This window comes from Echiichthys vipera (assembly GCF_963691815.1).
Source record: "Echiichthys vipera genome assembly, chromosome: X".
Lineage (NCBI taxonomy): Eukaryota > Metazoa > Chordata > Actinopteri > Perciformes > Trachinidae > Echiichthys > Echiichthys vipera.
In genome coordinates this window covers 38,690,726-38,710,703 of record NC_139825.1, presented here as the reverse complement: position 1 = coordinate 38,710,703, position 19,978 = coordinate 38,690,726, and the positions used below count along the sequence as shown (strand labels likewise).

Here is a 19,978-nt window from a genome sequence, read left to right as displayed (position 1 = left end):
TCTTTACCCTCTCTGTACCTTTTTTTCTGTCTCTGCAGTGAAGTTTGAGGATTGCCAGCGCAGCAGGGAGGTGGGCTTTGTCAGCAGCGACCCCAACTTCAGCGTGAGGCCCGATGGGTCGGTGTATGCCGAGCAGGAGCTGGCCAACCTGTCAGAGCCTGTCCAGTTCATGGTAACAGCCCGGGGGCTCCATGACCCACACATCTGGGAGACCACCGTTAAGCTTGCCCTGGCTGGACATCCTCATCCTTTAGCCATGACAAAGGTAACGAGGGAGAACACATTCAGGAATGCATAAACACAAGAGCACACAGATGGGACTGCTTGAATTGTTTCCTCATGATTACACTGCCAATTTAATAAGCTTTCACCATCCACTAACCCATTTTATACTGCTACATTAGTTGTTCTAGTGTTGGGCTCTGGTAACCGGTTCCATTTTGGATCTGATTCCGGGATTTGTTAAGCTTTGATGCAAACCCCCCCCCCCCCTCTTACTTCACAGTGTAACACCACTCAGTGACAAAGAGCGGACTGTGTATTTTTGCAGTTCAGCAAGACAGACAGGCTACTCTTCTCTCGAGAAGTGATCTAGCTCAGTGGTTCTCACACCCAGCCCCCAAGAGATATCACTGGGACATTTCACTCACAACAACCTGAACAGATTGATCGTCCACAAGCTGTCTGCACATCCTTTGCCACTATCAAAATCTCTTAATAAATGTTTAGCCCCACATATACCATTAGATTTTGAGTATATGGTAATAGTATGATTAAGGTGGACTGCAGAGCTAGGTGTGGTGCTGTCCGTGGTACTGAAACGGAGCACAGGGAGATCTATAGAAAGACAGCACATGTCACAGTTTCTTACTCATCCCCTCCAAAAGGGAGCTGCAAACTGGCATAGACAGGTGTTTCTTCGTGTCTTCCCCCACTGATTTTAAGTGATTATTATGAATGCTCTGATTAAAACATGTAAAATGATTATGCTTTGTTTGTCATGGCAGTTTTGTTTAATTTTAACATAGAGCCTGTCAATGTCAGTGTGCTCAGGCACTGTGAATTTTTGATGCATTTAATGACCCCGCTTTTCTTCTGTTTCTGTCCTCTAAACTGTCTGACATTAACTGTATTAACTTGTATCTGTATCTAGAAAGGTGTTTTCACATTCCTCTCCTGAAGAAGGAGATGAATGTGCACTACTCTGAAATCTGAGATTCAAGTGTATTTGGGCAGCTTTAGTTGGTACATCAGTAATATATAAACCAATCACTGTCTAAAATGTGAAACACTATTCGATGGGGGAACAACTTCAACACAACACCGGCAAAGAAACCTGAAACCTTGAGCTCAGAGCGGACTGTCAGTACAGAGAGAAAACACACTCTCATCACAGTTTTCAGTCACAGTTACAAGCTAACAAGCTAACAAACAACAGAAACTGAGAAAAGATGCTTACTACATTCACCATTCTGATATGTCTGCAAGTCGCTGATTTAAGTGCACAACAGATTCTCATCTGGGTTTGGCAGACGCCAGGTTCAGGACATCAAAACTAGAAGTGCGAATATTGCCATTGCCACCTGTTTTTCAGGGTCCTTATTCTAACATTTACCGTAAAGAACACTTTTCTATGTGCCTCTCAGACCCTGCATGAACACAGTCTTGGTGTTTCCAACTGTAAGGCAAGATTTTAAGACACACTACTTCTTTGTATGTGACAAGTAGAGACATGGCCCTATTTGCTGCCAAACCTCTATTAGCTAACAGAGACTGTAAAACTACACAGGGCCAAATGTATAGCCACTGTTACTGACTTACACCAAGGGGCTGTACTTTGTTAAGCGTCAAACCCATTATCATTTTTTCTGCACTACTTGTTGAACACCATTGGGCTTAATGTTCAGTCATGTTTCTAATCATGACAAAAAGCCAGAGACTCATGTAGCTAAAGCAATTGCAGTGTGGGGATTAAAATTCTTCCCACTCATGGCAGTGCAATAATGGAGACTGGGAAATAATTGACATTGATTGAGCTAATGTTCCACTCTAGCGGAGTCTGCGAGGACCAGGTGATGTAGTTTTGGCGTATAATTATGTTCCCCACATCATGGAGCTGGAGAAAGATTCAATAATTGAACAAGAAAGAAATGTGTTTTTTCTAATCACATAAAAATTTTAAAAAAACAACAACTGTTATTTTGCTTACAATACGATATGCACTTCAACCAGAATAGTGTTTACATGTGCTCTTGTCACTTAGGTACTATAAATAGGTGTTACAGTAGAATTTACTTCCAATCTTCTGATACGACCTGGGGAAAAATAAAAATGAATACCTGTTACATTAAGAACATAGTTATTAGAAAATGTAATTATTAAAATATAGTAAGTGTTACAGGACAATATGAGACAGGAACTTGGTTGGAGGAATACCTATTTAAGGACTCAAAAATAGTCTTTCGCTGGTGGTTAATTTCATTTATTACTTGAAAAGGTGACAGTTCGCCTCCTGGGCACTACCTCCACCTCCCCATGTTTGATGCATTTTTATAAATCAATAAAAATAACAGAATGAAGGAATGTGTTTCCCCAAGAGGACAATTAAAGTGCATTATTCTTGTATGTAAGAGTCCAATACTACAGTTTCTGATGGACCTGTATTAAAAATGCATAACATTTAAGGAATTCAGTGAAACATTTAGTGACAACCTCCACAAGGCTGAAAAATTCAGTTTGTCTGTCTTGTCTTTGACTTGAGTGGGAAGGATCATAGTTTTGCTGTAGAAGGATTTTGTCTGGATGACTCATTTATTTGTTGCATTCTGAACTCTTCATAATTTATCATTCATTGAAACACAGCTCGTTTCCTTTCACTATAGGCAGTTACAGGTATGAGATTATTTCATGGAATTAATGCATCCATTCAGCCAGCTACAGTACGCAGAGCAGAAATATCACTGATTGGATAGAAGAACCAAAGGTGTTACCATTTATCATCAATGCTATATGTTATCAACCTTTTATTGATATGTGTATTTATTATCTATAATGATAAAACAGATCTGTTTGTCCATCAGCCATTGCTATTGCTGGCACTATTAACAGTGTTGCAACTGTTTAGTACTACTCTATAGCACACAGTGTTATTATGATGACATTCAGTGTCACTCCTTAGAGGTAGTTTGTAACTTGTCAAAGTTAACACCACTAAGGAAAACCACCAGAAACTTATTATAAACTATTCATCATGAACTTGCCAGGCTGTCAGTGTCAGTGATGACCAGTGATGCCACTAACACGTTAGTCTATTTAGTAACTCTACTACTACTACTCTACTCATTTGTCATTTTTTATTTAAAATTGATTTATTTCAAGTTAGGACCATTCACAATAAGACGTTAATATTGTACAACAAGAGGAGATATATCATACCAGGTTGTAGCTGTTTGCTATTTTCCAACCATATTAATGGAAAACAACCACCTTAAAACCATATCTTTTCTAAAACCATTTACCCCAGATTGTCATTCAGCATGAACTGTGACATTTTCCATTTCAAACTCTTCCATTTCAATCTTCCCCAAATCTTGTGAAAATCATCTGGTGTAAGGAGGAGTTCTTAGTTTGGGTGGTGTCTGGTTGATACCTGTTTATCACAGCTGATTTTATGGATGTTCTTGATCTCAGCTACTCTGATCAGGAAAAAATTAATTGTTAATCAATTTCTTTGCAATTTAGGAGGAATAGGGTGAGGGAAACTGCTTTGTGAATGGTAAGGGCAGTGTCTGCGTTTAAATTTTTCAAAGACATAAACACACATATTTTGGAGGTCTTCACGCCTCTGAACCAAAAATGTCCCTTGATTCAGTCTCAGAAATCTGGTCACCCTATATTACCCCAACCCACAATACAAGAATGTATGTGTACGTTGTTAGTTAAATGCATGCATGCTAACATGCTTCCAGTGACAATTAGGGCTTTGACTCCAAACTTTGAAATTTAAATATACTTAATATTAAAAAAAATAATAATGATATCCGAACCAATATTCGGCTGCCCTTAATATTGGAATCTGTTATGGACCTTATTTTTTGTAAATGTGTTTGCTTGTAAACGGTGTTTTAAATTCTGATGCCAAGGCTTTTACACGCCTGGTGTTGTTAATCGCAAGCTCATTAGCAAGGCTGTAATTGGCCACCTGGGCGCCTGAAGGTGACGTTAGCGTCAGTCGGGAATGGGGGTGTTTCACTCAGCATTGAAAAACTGATGCTAATTATCTGGGCAGCATTCTTTAACAGCAGTCAAGTTGTAAATTTGTTGTAATGTCACATTAAACAGGAGATGACTTACTCTGCTCAAAGTGATGCTCGGAGCTCCAAGATCGTGTGAATAATACCAGGCCAACTATGCTTTTTTTCATTGGCTGTTGCGTTAAATCTTACACAAATACAATAGTGCTATTTTCCCAGCCGATTCACACTCGGCTGCGAACCAATCCAGTGAGTGCTGAAGGTCACTGACCGACGATGCCATCAGGACCACATCATCTGCGAAAAGCAGAGACGAGATCCTCAGCCCACCAAACTGCAACCCCCTCCCCACCACGACTACGGCTCCCAAAAGTCCTTCTCCATGACTTCTCCGAACTCCTCCCACACCCGCTGCTTTGCCTCTGACACAGGCTTCAGCCCTTCTGGCCTGTCGGTACCTTGCAACTGCCTCCGGATGGGAGGCATATCCCGGAAGGCCTCCTTCTTCAGTCGGAGAGCTTCCCTGACCACCGCTTTCCACCACGGTGTTCGAGGGTTACCGCCCCTTGAGGCACCTAAGACCTTGAGGCCACAGCTCACCGCTGCAGCTTCAGCAATGGAAGCTTTGAACATTGCCCACTCCGGTTCAATGCCCCCAACCTCCACAGGGATGCCAGAAAAGCTCAGCTGGAGGTGTGAGTTGAAGATCTCTCAGACAGGATCTCTCTCCTCCAGACGTTCCCAGTTCACCTGCACTACTGGTTTGGGTTTACCTGGTTTGTCCAGAATCTTCCCCCATCCTCTTGCCCAACTCATCACCAAATGGTGATCAGTTGACAGCTCTGCCCCTCTCTTCACTTGAGTGTCCAAAACATACGGCCTCAGATCAGATGATACGATCACAAAATCGATCGTCGAACCATTCTTAGTTCGGCCCCTTGCCTGAGACCACTTTGCCATGGGAGACCCTACCAGGAGCACTAGGCTCCAGACAACACAGCCATCAGGTTCACAGGGACACACAAACCTCTCCACCACGATAAGGTGATGGTTCCCATCAATTATTTATTCATTTATTCACAGAGAAGATAGTCCCATCTCTCTAACTGAGGTGCTATTATTTATAATTTGTTCTCTAATTTTGATATCCTCTCTGTTGCCAGTCAAGAGAAGTTGCACCAATCCAGGTGTTACTGTAAGTTGTGACTTCACAGCGTTTAAATATACGATTTCCGAGCTCAAGCCGGACCAAGCCTAATATTTCTACAGTGCCGAGTGCTGTGTTCCCTGTGGATTGAACAGATCTGAGTATATAAATTACAACATCATTGTCATTGCACCACTGTCCTGACGAAGAAAAGGTGTCACACATTAAAAAAATAAGTCATTGTAATTATTCAAAGGTTCGGCCGTTGTCTGATTTGTTCGGGAAATTGTATTTTGAAACTGTGTTACGTCAGACTTAACAGCCCCACAGAGAAGATAGTCCCATCTCTCTAACTGAGGTGCTATAAAGATTTCCTTATTCGCCATAATAAACTTGTGGGTTTTGATACTTTTCCTGATAGAGATGAATGTAATGGGAAACAGCAGTGAGTTAGAAAGATAAACGCCTTTAATTAAAACATTATAAACTACTGAGGTCAGTATGCTAGTTAACAGGAGTGTCTTGTATGCAGTTTAATGCAATGACTTCACATGATTACTGGGATTTCAAGTGTGGCCCATTTTCCTTTTCCAGTTCGGTTACAACAACACAGAGGCGAGTAGTTGTTATCTGAGCCCATCTCTTTGTTCTGAAAGTCAATAGTTATTTTCAAAAAGAGGTTTTAATAACTGCAGCTCATTCTGTGTAGAGAGTGTTGTAGTGTAACAAACGGTATGCTTGGTTCATCTCTACTCTGATTTACTGGCTTCAACACAGTATACAGTGTGCCTTTTTTTTTCTTGCTATGCTCACTTTGTTGTATAGAACCAGTGAGAGTGCATTGATTTGCTTTTAATAACTGGCTTAGTTTCTCACTGTGCCATTTTAGCAGCAGAAATTAGCATACTTGGAATGTGCTCCACGATCAACCAGCTCATGTTAGTATTTCATTTTCCAGTGTACAATACCTCAGCAATTGAAGTGTAGAGTATCTCTGGCCTGAGAGCCCTTTCCGCTGTGTCTATGTACTCAGGCTATCGCACCTCACACAGGTAGGGCCTCTCGTTGAGTGCTCTCCAACTCGTACTGATTTCATGGCACGCTGGTTTGCCTTCTCCACCAGCTTAGAGCCCATCAGTTATGCACCAGTGGATTTTGAGTTGACTGGTTGCCGGAGCAGGTTTTAGTGCTTATTTGATTTGCATTTTTTACCGCACTCTCCCGATAGCCTCATCTGTTCAAGGTAGATTACAGCGAAGGACAGCAGCAGGGTGGAACGTGGGACCCTGGGGTCCACTGGTCATTGAAAAACAACACCGGCAGGGTTGGATGGTTGTGCTTTTGCTTTGTGCTTCACTTTGTGATTTTATCCTCATTATGTTGACAATCCACACTGGGAAACTGTAACTTTCTTTCTTTCTTTCTTTCAGAATTTCAGTACCTTTTTTCATACAAAGTTAGATTTAAATTTAATTTTCCTTCACTTTAGTTTTGAGAGAACATCACATGGGAGAACATTCTTCTTACTGAAGACGGGCTTTGTGATCATTTTTTTATCATGGCGGACCACCAAAAGGGAAATACAGCGCTAAAGACATAAAAAACAAAATAGCATCAAAAGACCTGAATCAGATGTTTCCAGAGCAACACTGAACAGAGAATGGTAAAATGAGCACACTCTCTGTTGTATTTGTGTTGTATTATTCTGCCTGTTTGTCAGACTGATAACCTCCAGATGTCAGCTCCAGGGCTCGGGGGCTGCATGCCTAAAGAATGCCCCAGCAATGTGCAGGCTGCCTGGGAGCAGGGAGCAGGGAGCCGCCAGCTGGCCCTGGCTGCCTCTGGGTTTCAGGGGCCCCCGGCGCAAGAGGGACACACTAACTGACTCCTTGTCATGTTTTCGTGCGCATACACACACTGAGACACACACAGACAAATGCCCCCGCACATATGTTCATGCATTATTTTTTCACATTTGTACGTGTGTACACATGATTTCCCATATGTGCACATAAGCATGACTTAACACACTACACATGCACATGCTGTATTCACACACACACGCACACATTCAGACAGAAAAATCCCCAAACCCTAATAAGCACCTGGCTTCCTGGCAGCCCATGGAGAGCTTTTTCCAAGTTTGCTTTCTTTCCTTTGTAATTCGGGTATTGTCACAATGCCAACAGCCTGTCATCTGCCATGCTGTTTGAAAGTGACAGTCACATGCAACCACTACGCGATATCATCCACAAGCAGACTTACAATAAAGGGCATTTCCATTTCATTGTTTCTCTCCATGTCTGTCTCTCGGCCTCTCTCTCCTTCTTTTCTGTTTTGGCATCATCTCCAAAGGAATGTTGGGGCCGACCAATCGGATGCTTCAACCTTGTTATCGTAAGGCCGGATGGGCAACCTACGCCAGTGTACTGATTGGCGTATAGAGCAACTATTCATTCATTGTGTGTTTCTGTAGCTAGCCAGGAAAGGCAGATAATGACTTTATCATGGTGGCAACACACTGAGCAGAGCATAGATGAGGAGGAGCACTGCTGTGGTATCATATGTGTTATAATGTCCACATGCATTCATATAGCGAAAGTCCTGATGATTCATCATCATCTGCTATAGAGAGTGTTGTTTATTTCCTGTTGCATGTTTGTTCTAATGCTTCTGGAGGCTTTATGTTTACTGGTTGTCCATCTGTCTGTTAATCTATCTGTCCGTCTGGTGAGCATATCTCAGGAAACCCTGGAGGGAATATCCTCATATGTGGCACAAATGTCAACTTGGACATGGAGGTCATAGGTCTAGGTCACTATGACCTGTCCCAACAACATTTCACACAAATATCTCATAGGATAAAGTAACATTTTATATCCAAAAGGTCAACTTCATTTTGACATCATAAAGTTCTGTAAAATTCTCCTCAATTGTCAATTATTCAATGCCGTAACTCAGCAGTGGAGACATTTGGTCAGAATGGCGACACTAATCTTAAAACTGTGATATTGTGTAGATCTTGTGGGTGAAGAATCCATGTTTCCCCCCAAAAATGCACTTTTTATGAAATTCCTTCAAAGTCTCCACTACATATATTATGTACAGTAGGTCAGGACAGACAGACAATGCAACTTGACTGGTTGGTGGAGGCATACAACGGCAGGATGGTAATTCTAGCCTTAATGTGATGTTTGTTTTACTTTGTTTCAAATGAGCTTCTGCAATATACAGAAACACATTCACAGAGAGAGACTAATTCCACCTGCTGCCTTCGGTGGAGGCTGGCAGCACCCTGCGTCCTCATGCCAGTTGGTACCTGTGAGTTGTTTGGATGAGTGGAGCTGGAACGAGAGTTATCTTATCTGGGAAACACATCTGGTCCCTTTGTTCCTCTTTCTGTCCTCTAACCATCCACATGGATGGTCGCCCAGCACGCTCTATGTCCTGCTCCTGCCTGGCTAAACACTCAGCCCCGGCTGTGCAGAGGTCTGCGCTGAGCTTGCAGTCAATCCTCTGAGCTGTGAATGTGTGAAGAGTTAACACAAAAACATGGAAAATATACACTGCGTTTGTTCAGGTGTAGCTTACCATCTACGTCTCTCACAGTGCAAAGCAGTTGTAAATTATATGATGAACCGTGTTTGCAGTGGCAACATGTCCTCTGTTGCTCGTGTGCACAAGTTGCCTGTGTTGTGTGTGTTCCAGGTGGGATGAGCAGGAGGATTTCCACTGTGCTTCAGGTGACAGCAGCGCACTGCCTGTCTGTGTGTGTGTGTGTGTGTGTGTGTGTGTGTGTGTTTGTGCGTGCGTGCGTGCGTGCGTGCGTGCGTGCGTGCGTGCGTGCGTATGTGCGTGCGTGTGTGCGTGCGTGCGTGTGTGTGTGTGTGCGTGTGTGTGTGTGTGTGTGTGTGTGTGACAACAATAGGATTAGGTGGATTACAGCAATACAACCATCTTACACAGGAGGACACCATAGAGGATTTGGGAAAAAACACTCATTCTTGTGCACAGCCTTCTAACCCTCATTTCACCAGGCAAGACGAGTAAGAGAAGACAATCTTCTCTCTGCAGCTGTAGCTGGAAGGAATCTCTGCAGAGGGCGGTATATAGACCCATACATTCCTACTAAGGAGTTGCCCATAATTCTGTCATGTATGATGTCAAATGTAGCTCATTGTCATAAATAAGAAGTAGTACACAAATCAAAACAAATCAGAGTTGGTTTATGGACACAGGAATACTAAAGAAATCCAAAAGGTCTACAAATGGTAGTAAATCTGTCATTTGGATTTTGAAATTAAAAAGCCATCACATTTCTAGCACTGAATATTTATGCATTGAAATTATGTATCTGCTACACGGTGGTGTAGTGGTTAGCACTGTCGCCTCACAGCAAGAAGGTCACAGGTTCGCATCCCGACCTCGGCCTTTCTGTGCGGAGTTTGCATGTTCTCCCCGTGTCTGCGTGTGTTTTCTCCGGGTACTCCGGTTTCCTCCCACAGTCCAAAGACATGCATGTGTTAGGTTAATTGATGAGTCTAAAATTGCCCGTAGGTGTGAATGGTTGTCTGTCTCTGTCCGTCTCTATGTGCCCTGTGATAGACTGGCGTCCTGTCCAGGGTGTACCCCGCCTTACGCCCGATGTCAGCTGGGATCGGCTCCAGCACCCCCGCGACCCCGACCCCGGGATAAGCGGTTGGAGATGAATGAATGAATGAATTATGTATCTGAATGTTTTTGCCTCGGCATTTAACTCTTTATTTTTCAATGTTTATAAATGAAATGTTAAAGAAAGAAATGTTACATTCAAGGGTAAAAAAAATCAACATTCTGTCAAAACACTTGGATAAATAATTTCAATGCATAAATTATCAGTGCTGGAAATGCAATGGCTTTTTAATTCCAAAATACAGTGACATAGATTTACTTCCATATATATATACACTGTTTTTTAACATCTTTCCAAAAATATCTGACCCATTGTGTGTTAATTTTGAGTTGCTTGTTTTGGTCATGTTCTAAATCCTAGTATTTTTGTAAAACATTCAGGTTTTTGTTTGTGTTTTGGCATTTTGTCCACATGGAAGCTGCATTGTAGCTCACTGAAAACGGATCTTCTGGAAAACTTCTCCCAGGGTGAAGATTTTCAGAAATTGTGTTTTCAGTGTTGTTGTCTTGACAGGGACAACACAGATTTTGGCTGTATTGTCACTGTGCATGTTATCTCTTTTGTGAGTCGACAAATGAGGCGACATTTCTTGCTATGATGGACATGGCCAAAATATTGGTTGTTCTGCTAACAGGACTTTTTACACGTTTACACATGCATGTGCAGTCATCCTTCTACTATATTGAGGAACATAGGCGTCAGAATGCCTTTCCATAATAGCTTTTTTTCAGGTTTGTGATTGGCCAACACTGGCATAAGGTTCGAGAAAGGGGTTATGGTTATATTGTAGTCTGTTGGTTTGCAATTCTTTTGGCACTGCTTCAGTTTTTTCATTTTTTCATTTTGACTAAAAAGGCACAGTGCCTTTAGAAAGTTATGATAACCTTTTTGACTTTTGATTCACTGTTTTACAGCCTGAAATGATAAAACATAAAAAATATATTTTTCCAGCGTGTTTTACACATTTTGCCGTACAATTTCAAGTGAAAAGGTTTTTTTCAAAATTTCTGAAAATTAATAAAAAATTATAATTAGAATATCAGGGTTGGAAAAGTGATGAGTCCCCAGATTTAATACTTTGTGGAGGCACCTTTTGTTTTGATTACAGCCATCAGTCTGTTTGGATCTCTCTCTCCCAGCTTTGTGACCTAGACTGGGAAATATTTCCCCATTCTTCCTGCAGATCTGTTCAAGTTCAGTCAGATTCTGTGGTGAGCGACGATGGACTGCACTCTTCAAGTCCATCCACAGATGTTCTGTAGGATTCAGGTCAGGGCTCTGACTCGGCCACTCTAGGACATTCACCTTCCTGTCCTTTAGCCACTTTGTTGTTTTTATGGTGCTGTGTTTTGGGTTGTTGTCATGCTGGAAGGTGAACCACCTGCCCCATTTTAAAGTGTCTAACAGAGGGCAACAGGTTTTCCTCAAGAATTTGGGTGAACTTGGCAGCATCCATTCCCCCTTCAGTCCTGACCAACTGCCCAGTCCCTGCTGAAGAGAAACAAGCCCACAACATAATGCTGCCACCACCAGGCTTCACTGTAGGGATGGTGTGTTTTGGGTGGTGTGCTGTGTTTGGTTTCCACCAAACATAGAGCTTAGAGTTCAGCCCAAAAAGTTAAATTTTGGTCTCATCTGACCATAAAACCTTTTGCCACATGGCATCAGAAACTTCAATATGTTAGTTATGAGACTCTGTGTTATTAGTTTTTTTCAGAAGAGGCTTCTTTCTTGCCACTCTGCCAAACATGTAGAACTTGTTAAATTGTTGTCACATGCACAGATCGACCAACCTCTGCCATTTAGACTTGTAACTCCTTTAAGGTCACCATGAGCCTCTTGGTAGCTTCCCTGATCAATCTCTTCCTGGTTCAGTCATCCAGTTTGGAGGGGCAGCCAGATCTAGGCATGGTCTTGCTGGAGCCATATGCTTCCACTTCTGGACAATACTTTCCATGTGGACTAGGCCTGAGTGCTTGCTAAGTGAACAAAACTGCAGGGCATTCTCCAGTTTCTCTCCCTGTGTTATTACTCTTGTATTCATTCATATCTGTTTTATCCAATGATAGACTTCTATAGATAGATGCCTGGGCAAACTGTCACATAGTTTTCTGTCTTCAACAGGGACAAATCTGTGCAGGGATGCAGATTAACTCAGCGGTGTAGCCTGGGAGAGGTCTTGTTTTCTTAGCTGAGGCCTTGGGTGGGTGAAGTGTGTCTTGCCAAGGCCCTCATGAAATGTGATGCATCAGCATTCACAAAAATGTTTGCATTTGCTGCTGTGTCACTCCAAAATGTTCTATAAAGGGCTTATTGTCACTGTGACACCCGGTATCTAGTTTCATTCATCTTCCAACCTGTCGTGGCAAAATAGCATTTGTCAAATGATAACATGTGCAAGTTATTCATTGTGAGATCTGGCATAACATGATATGTTTGGGTTTTGCTTTTCAGGGTGGCATTGAAGAAATGTTGTCAAGAGTCTGGGACTCCCAACCCAGAGTGATCAAGTTCAGTCGGAAACATCAGAGGAGCTCCTCTGTCAATGGGCTGAGACGACAGAAGAGAGACTGGGTCATCCCGCCTATCAATGTGCCTGAAAACTCCAGAGGACCGTTCCCTCATATGCTTGTCAGAGTGAGTGACAGTTTGTATAATTTCAGCTAATGCCTCACATTATGTAGACTGTACGGAAGCCCAGAGAGGCTTTTTTTTTCTTCTGGTGAACCGTTTTCCAAGTCTAAACTTATTTTTCCCTCCTTCTTTTATGACTTAAGAACAGGTGAAAAAAGTTACATTTTTGATTTTCACACCATTTTAAAATCATCCCAAACAGCATTTTCTGCATTATGTTTTTATGCAAAAAAGGGTTGACATATGCAGATAACATATATGCCAACATCAAAAGTGTCCCAGACAATACTGATGTGTCTGGAATAGGCCTGTATTTGCTGGTAATATTGGCTGACAATATATCGGTCTGAACCAAAAACACTTACTTCTAAAGGCTTCCGTGGGAATATCTTTGGTGCACCAAAAAACTTTTCTATAACTTGTATTTGCAGTGAGAAGCTAAGATACATCGACAACCGACTTTTTCTAAGTACTTATTCAGGTCAGGCTAGAGAAAAGAGTGGAGAGTGGAATATTGAGTAATATCTCTTACAATCACCATGAGGCCAAGAGACACAACATTCTGCTATTTTCTATCAAGCACACCCAGCAGGCTAAAAGTGCTGCTCTTGTCTCTGATTTAAGTCATGATGCCAGGTGATTTGTCTGCTGTGCCTCTGGGTGCCACAGACAGAAAAAAATATATAATAAAAAATAATACTTGCTTGGAAAGCACACAAATACGCACTTCATGCTTGGTCTCAGAAAAATATATCCAAGGATTACTCAGAATAATTCTTCACCTGTTAATTTTGTGGTGAACTTTATTTCACATTCCAGTACATCTCTTTTTCAGATCACAACACATCTCAATTGATGGGTGATCATCACATACATTTGTGCTTTCACTTTTTGAGATCAATGTTGATTGAAAGAAGGCATTTGCATACAAACAAAACGGTTCAACATAATTGCCATAGTCATCATCATCAAACGTTGAGAAGGTACTCCATAGGGATTTAGTTAAAAGCGATCAAACACACCTGCTCCAATCACTGAGTGACCATGCACTCCACAAGGAACATGTCTAACTTTACAACCACTGCAGACTGCAAAGAAATAATACTTCCAACCTCAAAGAATAACATATATTGGATTCGATCTCTTAATCTTCTTATTTTTCCATTTCCATTTGTCCACCATAACACACCGAGTATATAGACGTATGAGGAATGCATATTCTGACCACAACTTCTACTTTAAGTAAAACCATGTTTTGTTTTGTTTGTTGTTGTTGTTTGTTTGTTTGTTTTTGTGTGGTTGTTTTACAACAATAGGGCAGATTAATATTTTTAAATTTAACATGGGTGGAGGAAAAAATAACATGAAAGTAGGATACAAAATAAAAAATGAAATTTATAAATTAAAAATTTTAACAACATTTTTTTTTTATAAGTTTAAAAAAAGCATTCATTTGGTCTTCATTGATTAGCTAGTAGATACATTCAAGGGTGAGTTAAATTGTACAATTCCAAGTTGCTAAACAGTTAATTTGCATATTTTGGGCTCATATAAGTAAGTGATTTACAATGTAATAAGAATTAATTTTGAAATGCTTTGAAGATGGGGGTAGTCTTCATAAATGAAGCTTTGTGTATAACATATTTGGCCGTTATGATAATTGTGTTCACCAAAAAACTTACATTTCTTTTATTTATAACTATTTCATGCATTACATCCACATGTGAGCTGATTGTTACAGGTACATTTTTTAGCCATTCTTCCGCTTGCTTCCAAAAAAGCTGGGAGTGACTGCAAGATGAGAAGATGTGTTCTGAGTTTTCAGTATCTAAGTTGCAGAATGAGCATCCAATGCGTTCAAAGTTAAATCTTACTCGAAAGAATTCACTGCAAGGATAAATATTATTAATTATTTTAAAATTAATTTCTTAAGCTTTGGGTTATATTGGATAATTTAAGAATTCCAATTTAAGTTTAAGTGCTTTTTCAGTCTAAGTCTAATACTCCATCAAAGTGTTTAGGGTGCTGATCATCCGTTAGTATTTTCATCATGTGATTATTATTTTAAAAAATGTATCAAGGAATTTAATTTCTCCGATATATAAAATTGGTAGTGTTTGTATTGCATTAGTGTGTAGTATCACCTCTTTAGCCAAGAGTAGGAATGGTTTGGGAATTGCATTAATGACGCTAAAGAATATTTTAGGGTGACAAAAGAAATTAAACTTTCCTTTTGCAGATCTAAGACACACCAAATATTCTTATCCACCCATTCTTCAGAAAAGAAGGATTTATTTTAAAAGAATGTATCTGTTATTTCACTGTAGTGTGGAGTAAAATCATGTTTGTAGAGTATTTGTCCATGTGAGAGGACTTGTTGGTGATAACTGGATAGTTTGACTGGTAATTGTTTTTATATCATAATCACATTTTAGAAGCAATTTTAAACCACCGATCTAAGTTTGTTTTCTGGGAAGGTGGGCCATATATTATTTGATGTTTTTAAAAAGGATTTAAGCCATTTTAATTTAGTTGTTCAATTCACACAATCAGGGCTATATGGTGGTGTAGTGGTTAGCATTGTCGCCTCACAGCAAGAAGGTTCAAGGTTTGCATCCCGGTCTGGGCCTTTCTGTGTGGAGTTTGCATGTTCTCCCCGTGTCTGCGTGGGTTTACTCCGGGTTCTCCGGGTTAAATGTATCCCCAGGTAATGGATTTTTGTTTTAACCGGTATGTTATGTATTATTTGTATTGTATAGTTTTTAATTGTTAATAGTTCACACAAGTTAAAAGACGTTCCAGAAGCAATAAGGATTTGGTGTTCATGTTTTAATAGGACCGTTGTGTCATCTGCATATTGACTAGTAAGTTCTTTACTAAATATGTTGATTAAAATAAAATTGCAAGCATTTCTGCTACCAAGATAAATAGATTCGGACTAATAGGACATCCTGGAATAATTCCCTTGTTTAAATCAAAGCGACTTGTAGTACCAAATGGTATTGCAACTGAACTATTTCTATTATTATAAATGTTTTTTATTCTAATCATCCCATATATGTTGTAGTGGTTGGATTAAGAATGAGTCTTCGAGCATATCAAAAGCTTTTTTTAAATCTAAAGAAAAGATGTATCCACCGCTTTCAATAAAATTAAAAATCATTGTAAATGGCGCGATGACACGCGATTCAGGCGGAGGCGGTACGAAAGGAGCATATGCTGCGACAAGACGCTGCGCGAATGAAGTGTCTAGAGCGTCTGAAGCGACTCAAATAAAGTTAAAAATATTGTACTTTTCAAATGGCATAGTGCCGCAACAGCCAATCAGTGTTGAGATTGTGGTAAGCGTCATCAAAGTTCTCCTGAGACATCCAGGGGCTCACCAAAGCCGCTATTGTTGCAGTCCTTGGGGGAAACCAGACTGTTCCTGTGGATATAATGTAATGGATATAACTATGGATGGCAGCGACATGCCTTTAGGCATCTGATCTGCTGGAAATTCAGAAGAAAAAGAAGAAGAAGAAAGCCGTCAGTGAAGAGTGTACGTCTTCAAAAGGTTAAATCACTGACGGCCTGATCTCACTACAACACAACAGCTCTTTTAAGAGCCACACACTTCCTCTAAGAGCTCATTTCTGTTATTTTAAAAGCATTCAGATCCCTTTTAGCATCCCTTTCCATTTAGCACAACAGCAGAGTAGGCTGAGCCAGGGGGTTACCTTCAGTTAGTTAGCTGCCTCGGTTGCTACCTGCGGTAGACGCGAATGAAGCGATGATCAAAAATGTGACAAATGTGAGCAAGCAGCGTGGTACAAACGTCTGAAGCGATTGGTGTGAACGCACCATAAGACATATATTATCATGGATTGATCTATATTTCCTGAAACCAGACTGGGTGGAACTTATAACTATATGAGCTATGAGTTTATAGTCATTTTTTAAGAGGGTTGTTTGTCTAAGGTTATCAACTATTCTCGCATCTCTCCCTGGTTTTGGAATAAGTATAATTACCCTTGTTTCACGGTAGGTGGTACAACCACATGTTGGTAACTATAGTTTCTGTGTCTTTGCATCATTTAGACATCTGGATCCAGGATCAAGCGGCAAAAAACATGTTAACAGCCTGGTACAAAAATAAATAAATAATTTCCCTGTTCATGAAAACTGTACAGGGGGTGAATTGTTATATAACTCGACGATTGAAATTGTATTATGGCTTAAAATTATACATAATTGATTTACTACCAAGATGGTGACGGTCTGTGCCGCCCACTTTGAGCTCCACAATGGCATCATGGAGACTATGTCAATATTACAGTCCATTCCCAGGAGGCAAAAGGATTTTAGCCAACATTCACAGTTCTACCTTTCCTCAAGATAAATAAAAGTCAACTGGACATGTATGTAACCAGTTCTTCACAGCTGATAACAACATGCTCGAAATTAAGGAAAATGTAAAGCAAGTTTCTTACTTTGAGCTATGTGCTGCTACTCCAAACTCTCCTTACGCGATGCCTCTTATCAGACACCCAGACAGACGTTCAGCTTTCTGCTGGCATTTATGACACACACGGAGACACACACACACACAGAGATATACACACACAAGCACACGCACACACACTGAGATATACACACATACACACACACACACACACACACACACACGCACACACACACACAAACACACACAAAGTCCCTTACGCCCATTTGTACAGCGAGGCTTACACTCCCGGATTACGGAAATCGCCTTTCACCAATGTGTCGGCAAGCACAGAAATACTCACCCTCACACAAAACACACACAGCAGGGCTGTGGAGCGTCAGGGAAGGCACCAAATTGTGCTTCCTTGCTGGAGAAATGGACCCTCTTTTATCCCCTGTTCGCATGTCGGATGTTAGATGGCTGGATTAAACCTCAAGGGCTTCCTTTGTGCGTGTGGCCAGTGTTGAGGTTGGCTTGGTTTATGTGTGTGTGTGTGTGTGTGTGTGTGTGTGTGTGTGTGTGTGTGTGTGTGTGTGTGTGTGTGTGTGTGTGTGTGTGTGTGTGTGTGTGTGTGTGTGTGTGTGTGTGTGTTTGTGTGTGTGTGTGTGTGTGTGTGTGTGTGTGTGTTTGTGTGTGTACGCGTGTGGGGGAACATCTATAAGCTTGCTTCCAGCTATACTGTATGTGAACACAATATGGGTGTGTCTCAGCCCTCAGTCTTCGCTGAAAGCAGTGCACCATGGAGGATGTGACTCATGCTGTCTCTCTGCAACACAACTCTCAATTGTGACAGGCAGCAGAGGAGTGGTGGGGATTTTGTGCTTTATCTGGCTGGTCTCAGAAGTGGCCAAGAACAACCTTTTAAAGCTTATGCACTTGATTTCAGGACACAGAAGCCCTTCTGTGTTGTGAAAACTCTTTGAGTTTTCCTTACCTGTGCCTCTACACCCAAGCCTTAAAACTGTCAGGTTCACTAGGTTTAAAAAGACCAGTTAACCCTAGGAGTGTAATTACGGCTTTGCTAAGAATCAAATGATGCAGATCACAGAGAGGTGTCTGGTGGAGCTGTGGTGGTATTTCTCTTTGATTCAGTGGGAGTGGAGAAAGAACACTGAGTACAATGAGAGGCTAATATAGCTCTGCTGCTGTAGGGTATTTGATTAATCCCAGGCAAAACCAATTCCACACACAAAAGAAAAGCCTCGCTGATTTAATTGTAAATAATCATTCATAAAGCTGATCACAAAGCTTTCATTTATTTCTTCGTTTTCATCATGTAATATTTATGGTACCACCGAGAGAATGTTCCAGTGCATTCTGACGTTGCCACCATCATCATCATAGCTCCCAGCTCAGAGGGAAATATTCTGCTTCAGCTTCTGAAAGCTACTTTCAACTCCTCGAAACAAAGTAAAATACCCTCTCATTCACAACACACACACACACCAACAGTGTAAAAGAGCGGCATTTCACTGCTGGCCATTTTCACCTTGACATGTGCAATTCAGTCATGACGAACCATAAGTGGTGCAGCCATTGATTTACCATTGTGCTAGAATGGAATATGCTTCCGAGCTTTCGCTGTCAAATTATTTGACATGACAGATGTAAGTGCAGTTGAAATGGAGAGGTTGAAAAATAGCCAGAGTTAAATGGGTACTGAGCTAGACGGCAAGAACTACTCCTTTTGAGAAACTGAAATGCGGTGAGGGTGGGAGATGGAAAAGGGAGAAAGGGGGACAGGCTGAGATTGAAAAAAGAAAAGAAAAGATAGAAAGTCTTTGGGGAGTGCTGTAAATCTGCAGGGTGAGTGAGGCCAACATTAGTTTCAGGCCATTTGTGGCATTCTCATCTCAACCATCTCCTGCAGCACCTACACTGGGGCCAATGAGGCAAAACTGATGGAAAGCAGTCTGAATATGGGAGAGAAAAGACCCTTTCATTTAACAGACCTCAAACACTGGCTCCCTCGCTGACCCACGGTTAGGACAAGGAAACAAACACTATGAGCTGGAAATAATTGAGCACATTGTGCACGATTATTTTTAATATTGTACGATTCCGCAGCCAAGGGAAAGACAAGAAGTCTGAGTTTGCTGTTTCTTCTCCTGTCTGCACGACTCCATGTCCTTTCCGTGGAGCGGAATGAAACTAATGATATCGGTAATAAATAGTCTTTATCATACATTCACAGTCTTGTAGAAAAATGAAGGTCTTAAGGTGAATAGGTGAACCAGCATATTAAAATGCCTCTCAGTATGATTTGGTTTACCTCATTATTTTTGAATAGCCCATTATGGTGGTGCTCATGGTAATATAATTCAGCACAGTGGCCGTTGAATGTGTCTCAGTCAAAATCACCGGGGTCTTCTCATTTAGAGGGTTTTATCAAAAGCCAACAGAAGCTCGCAAACAAAAACATGTTTAAGTTCACCCACCATTTGAGTTAACTTACCACACTTTGTCAGAAGAAAACTTTACGCTTACTTTAGAAACAGAAGGAATATGTGACTTTTTGTTGGTTTTCTTATTTGGTTTATATATATATGTGATATTTAACTTAGACCAGTCTGCAGTTTTAATTCATTATTTCATTTGAATATTTATGAGCATACATTTAGCACTATAAGGACACCTTTTTCACAGAGACACGTTCAACATTTGTGTGTGTGTGTGTGTGTGTGTGTGTGTGTGTGTGTGTGTGTGTGTGTGTGTGTGTGTGTGTGTGTGTGTGTGTGTGTGTGTGTGTGTGTGTGTGTGTGTGTGTGTGTGTGTGTGTGTGTGTG

At 41.0% G+C, this 19,978-nt stretch overlaps 1 protein-coding gene across 1 annotated transcript in view; it reads left to right on the top strand.

The window, feature by feature from the left end:
• Positions 1-19,978, top strand: part of cdh4 (cadherin 4, type 1, R-cadherin (retinal)) — a gene marked incomplete at its 3' end in the record, with an annotated part of 224,366 nt that overhangs the window by 144,076 nt on the left and 60,312 nt on the right. Inside the window, exons 4-5 of the mRNA XM_083938972.1 lie at positions 39-265; positions 12,527-12,709. Coding sequence (XP_083795098.1) covers positions 39-265; positions 12,527-12,709 — 410 coding nt within the window. The remainder of the gene's footprint in view (positions 1-38; positions 266-12,526; positions 12,710-19,978) is intronic.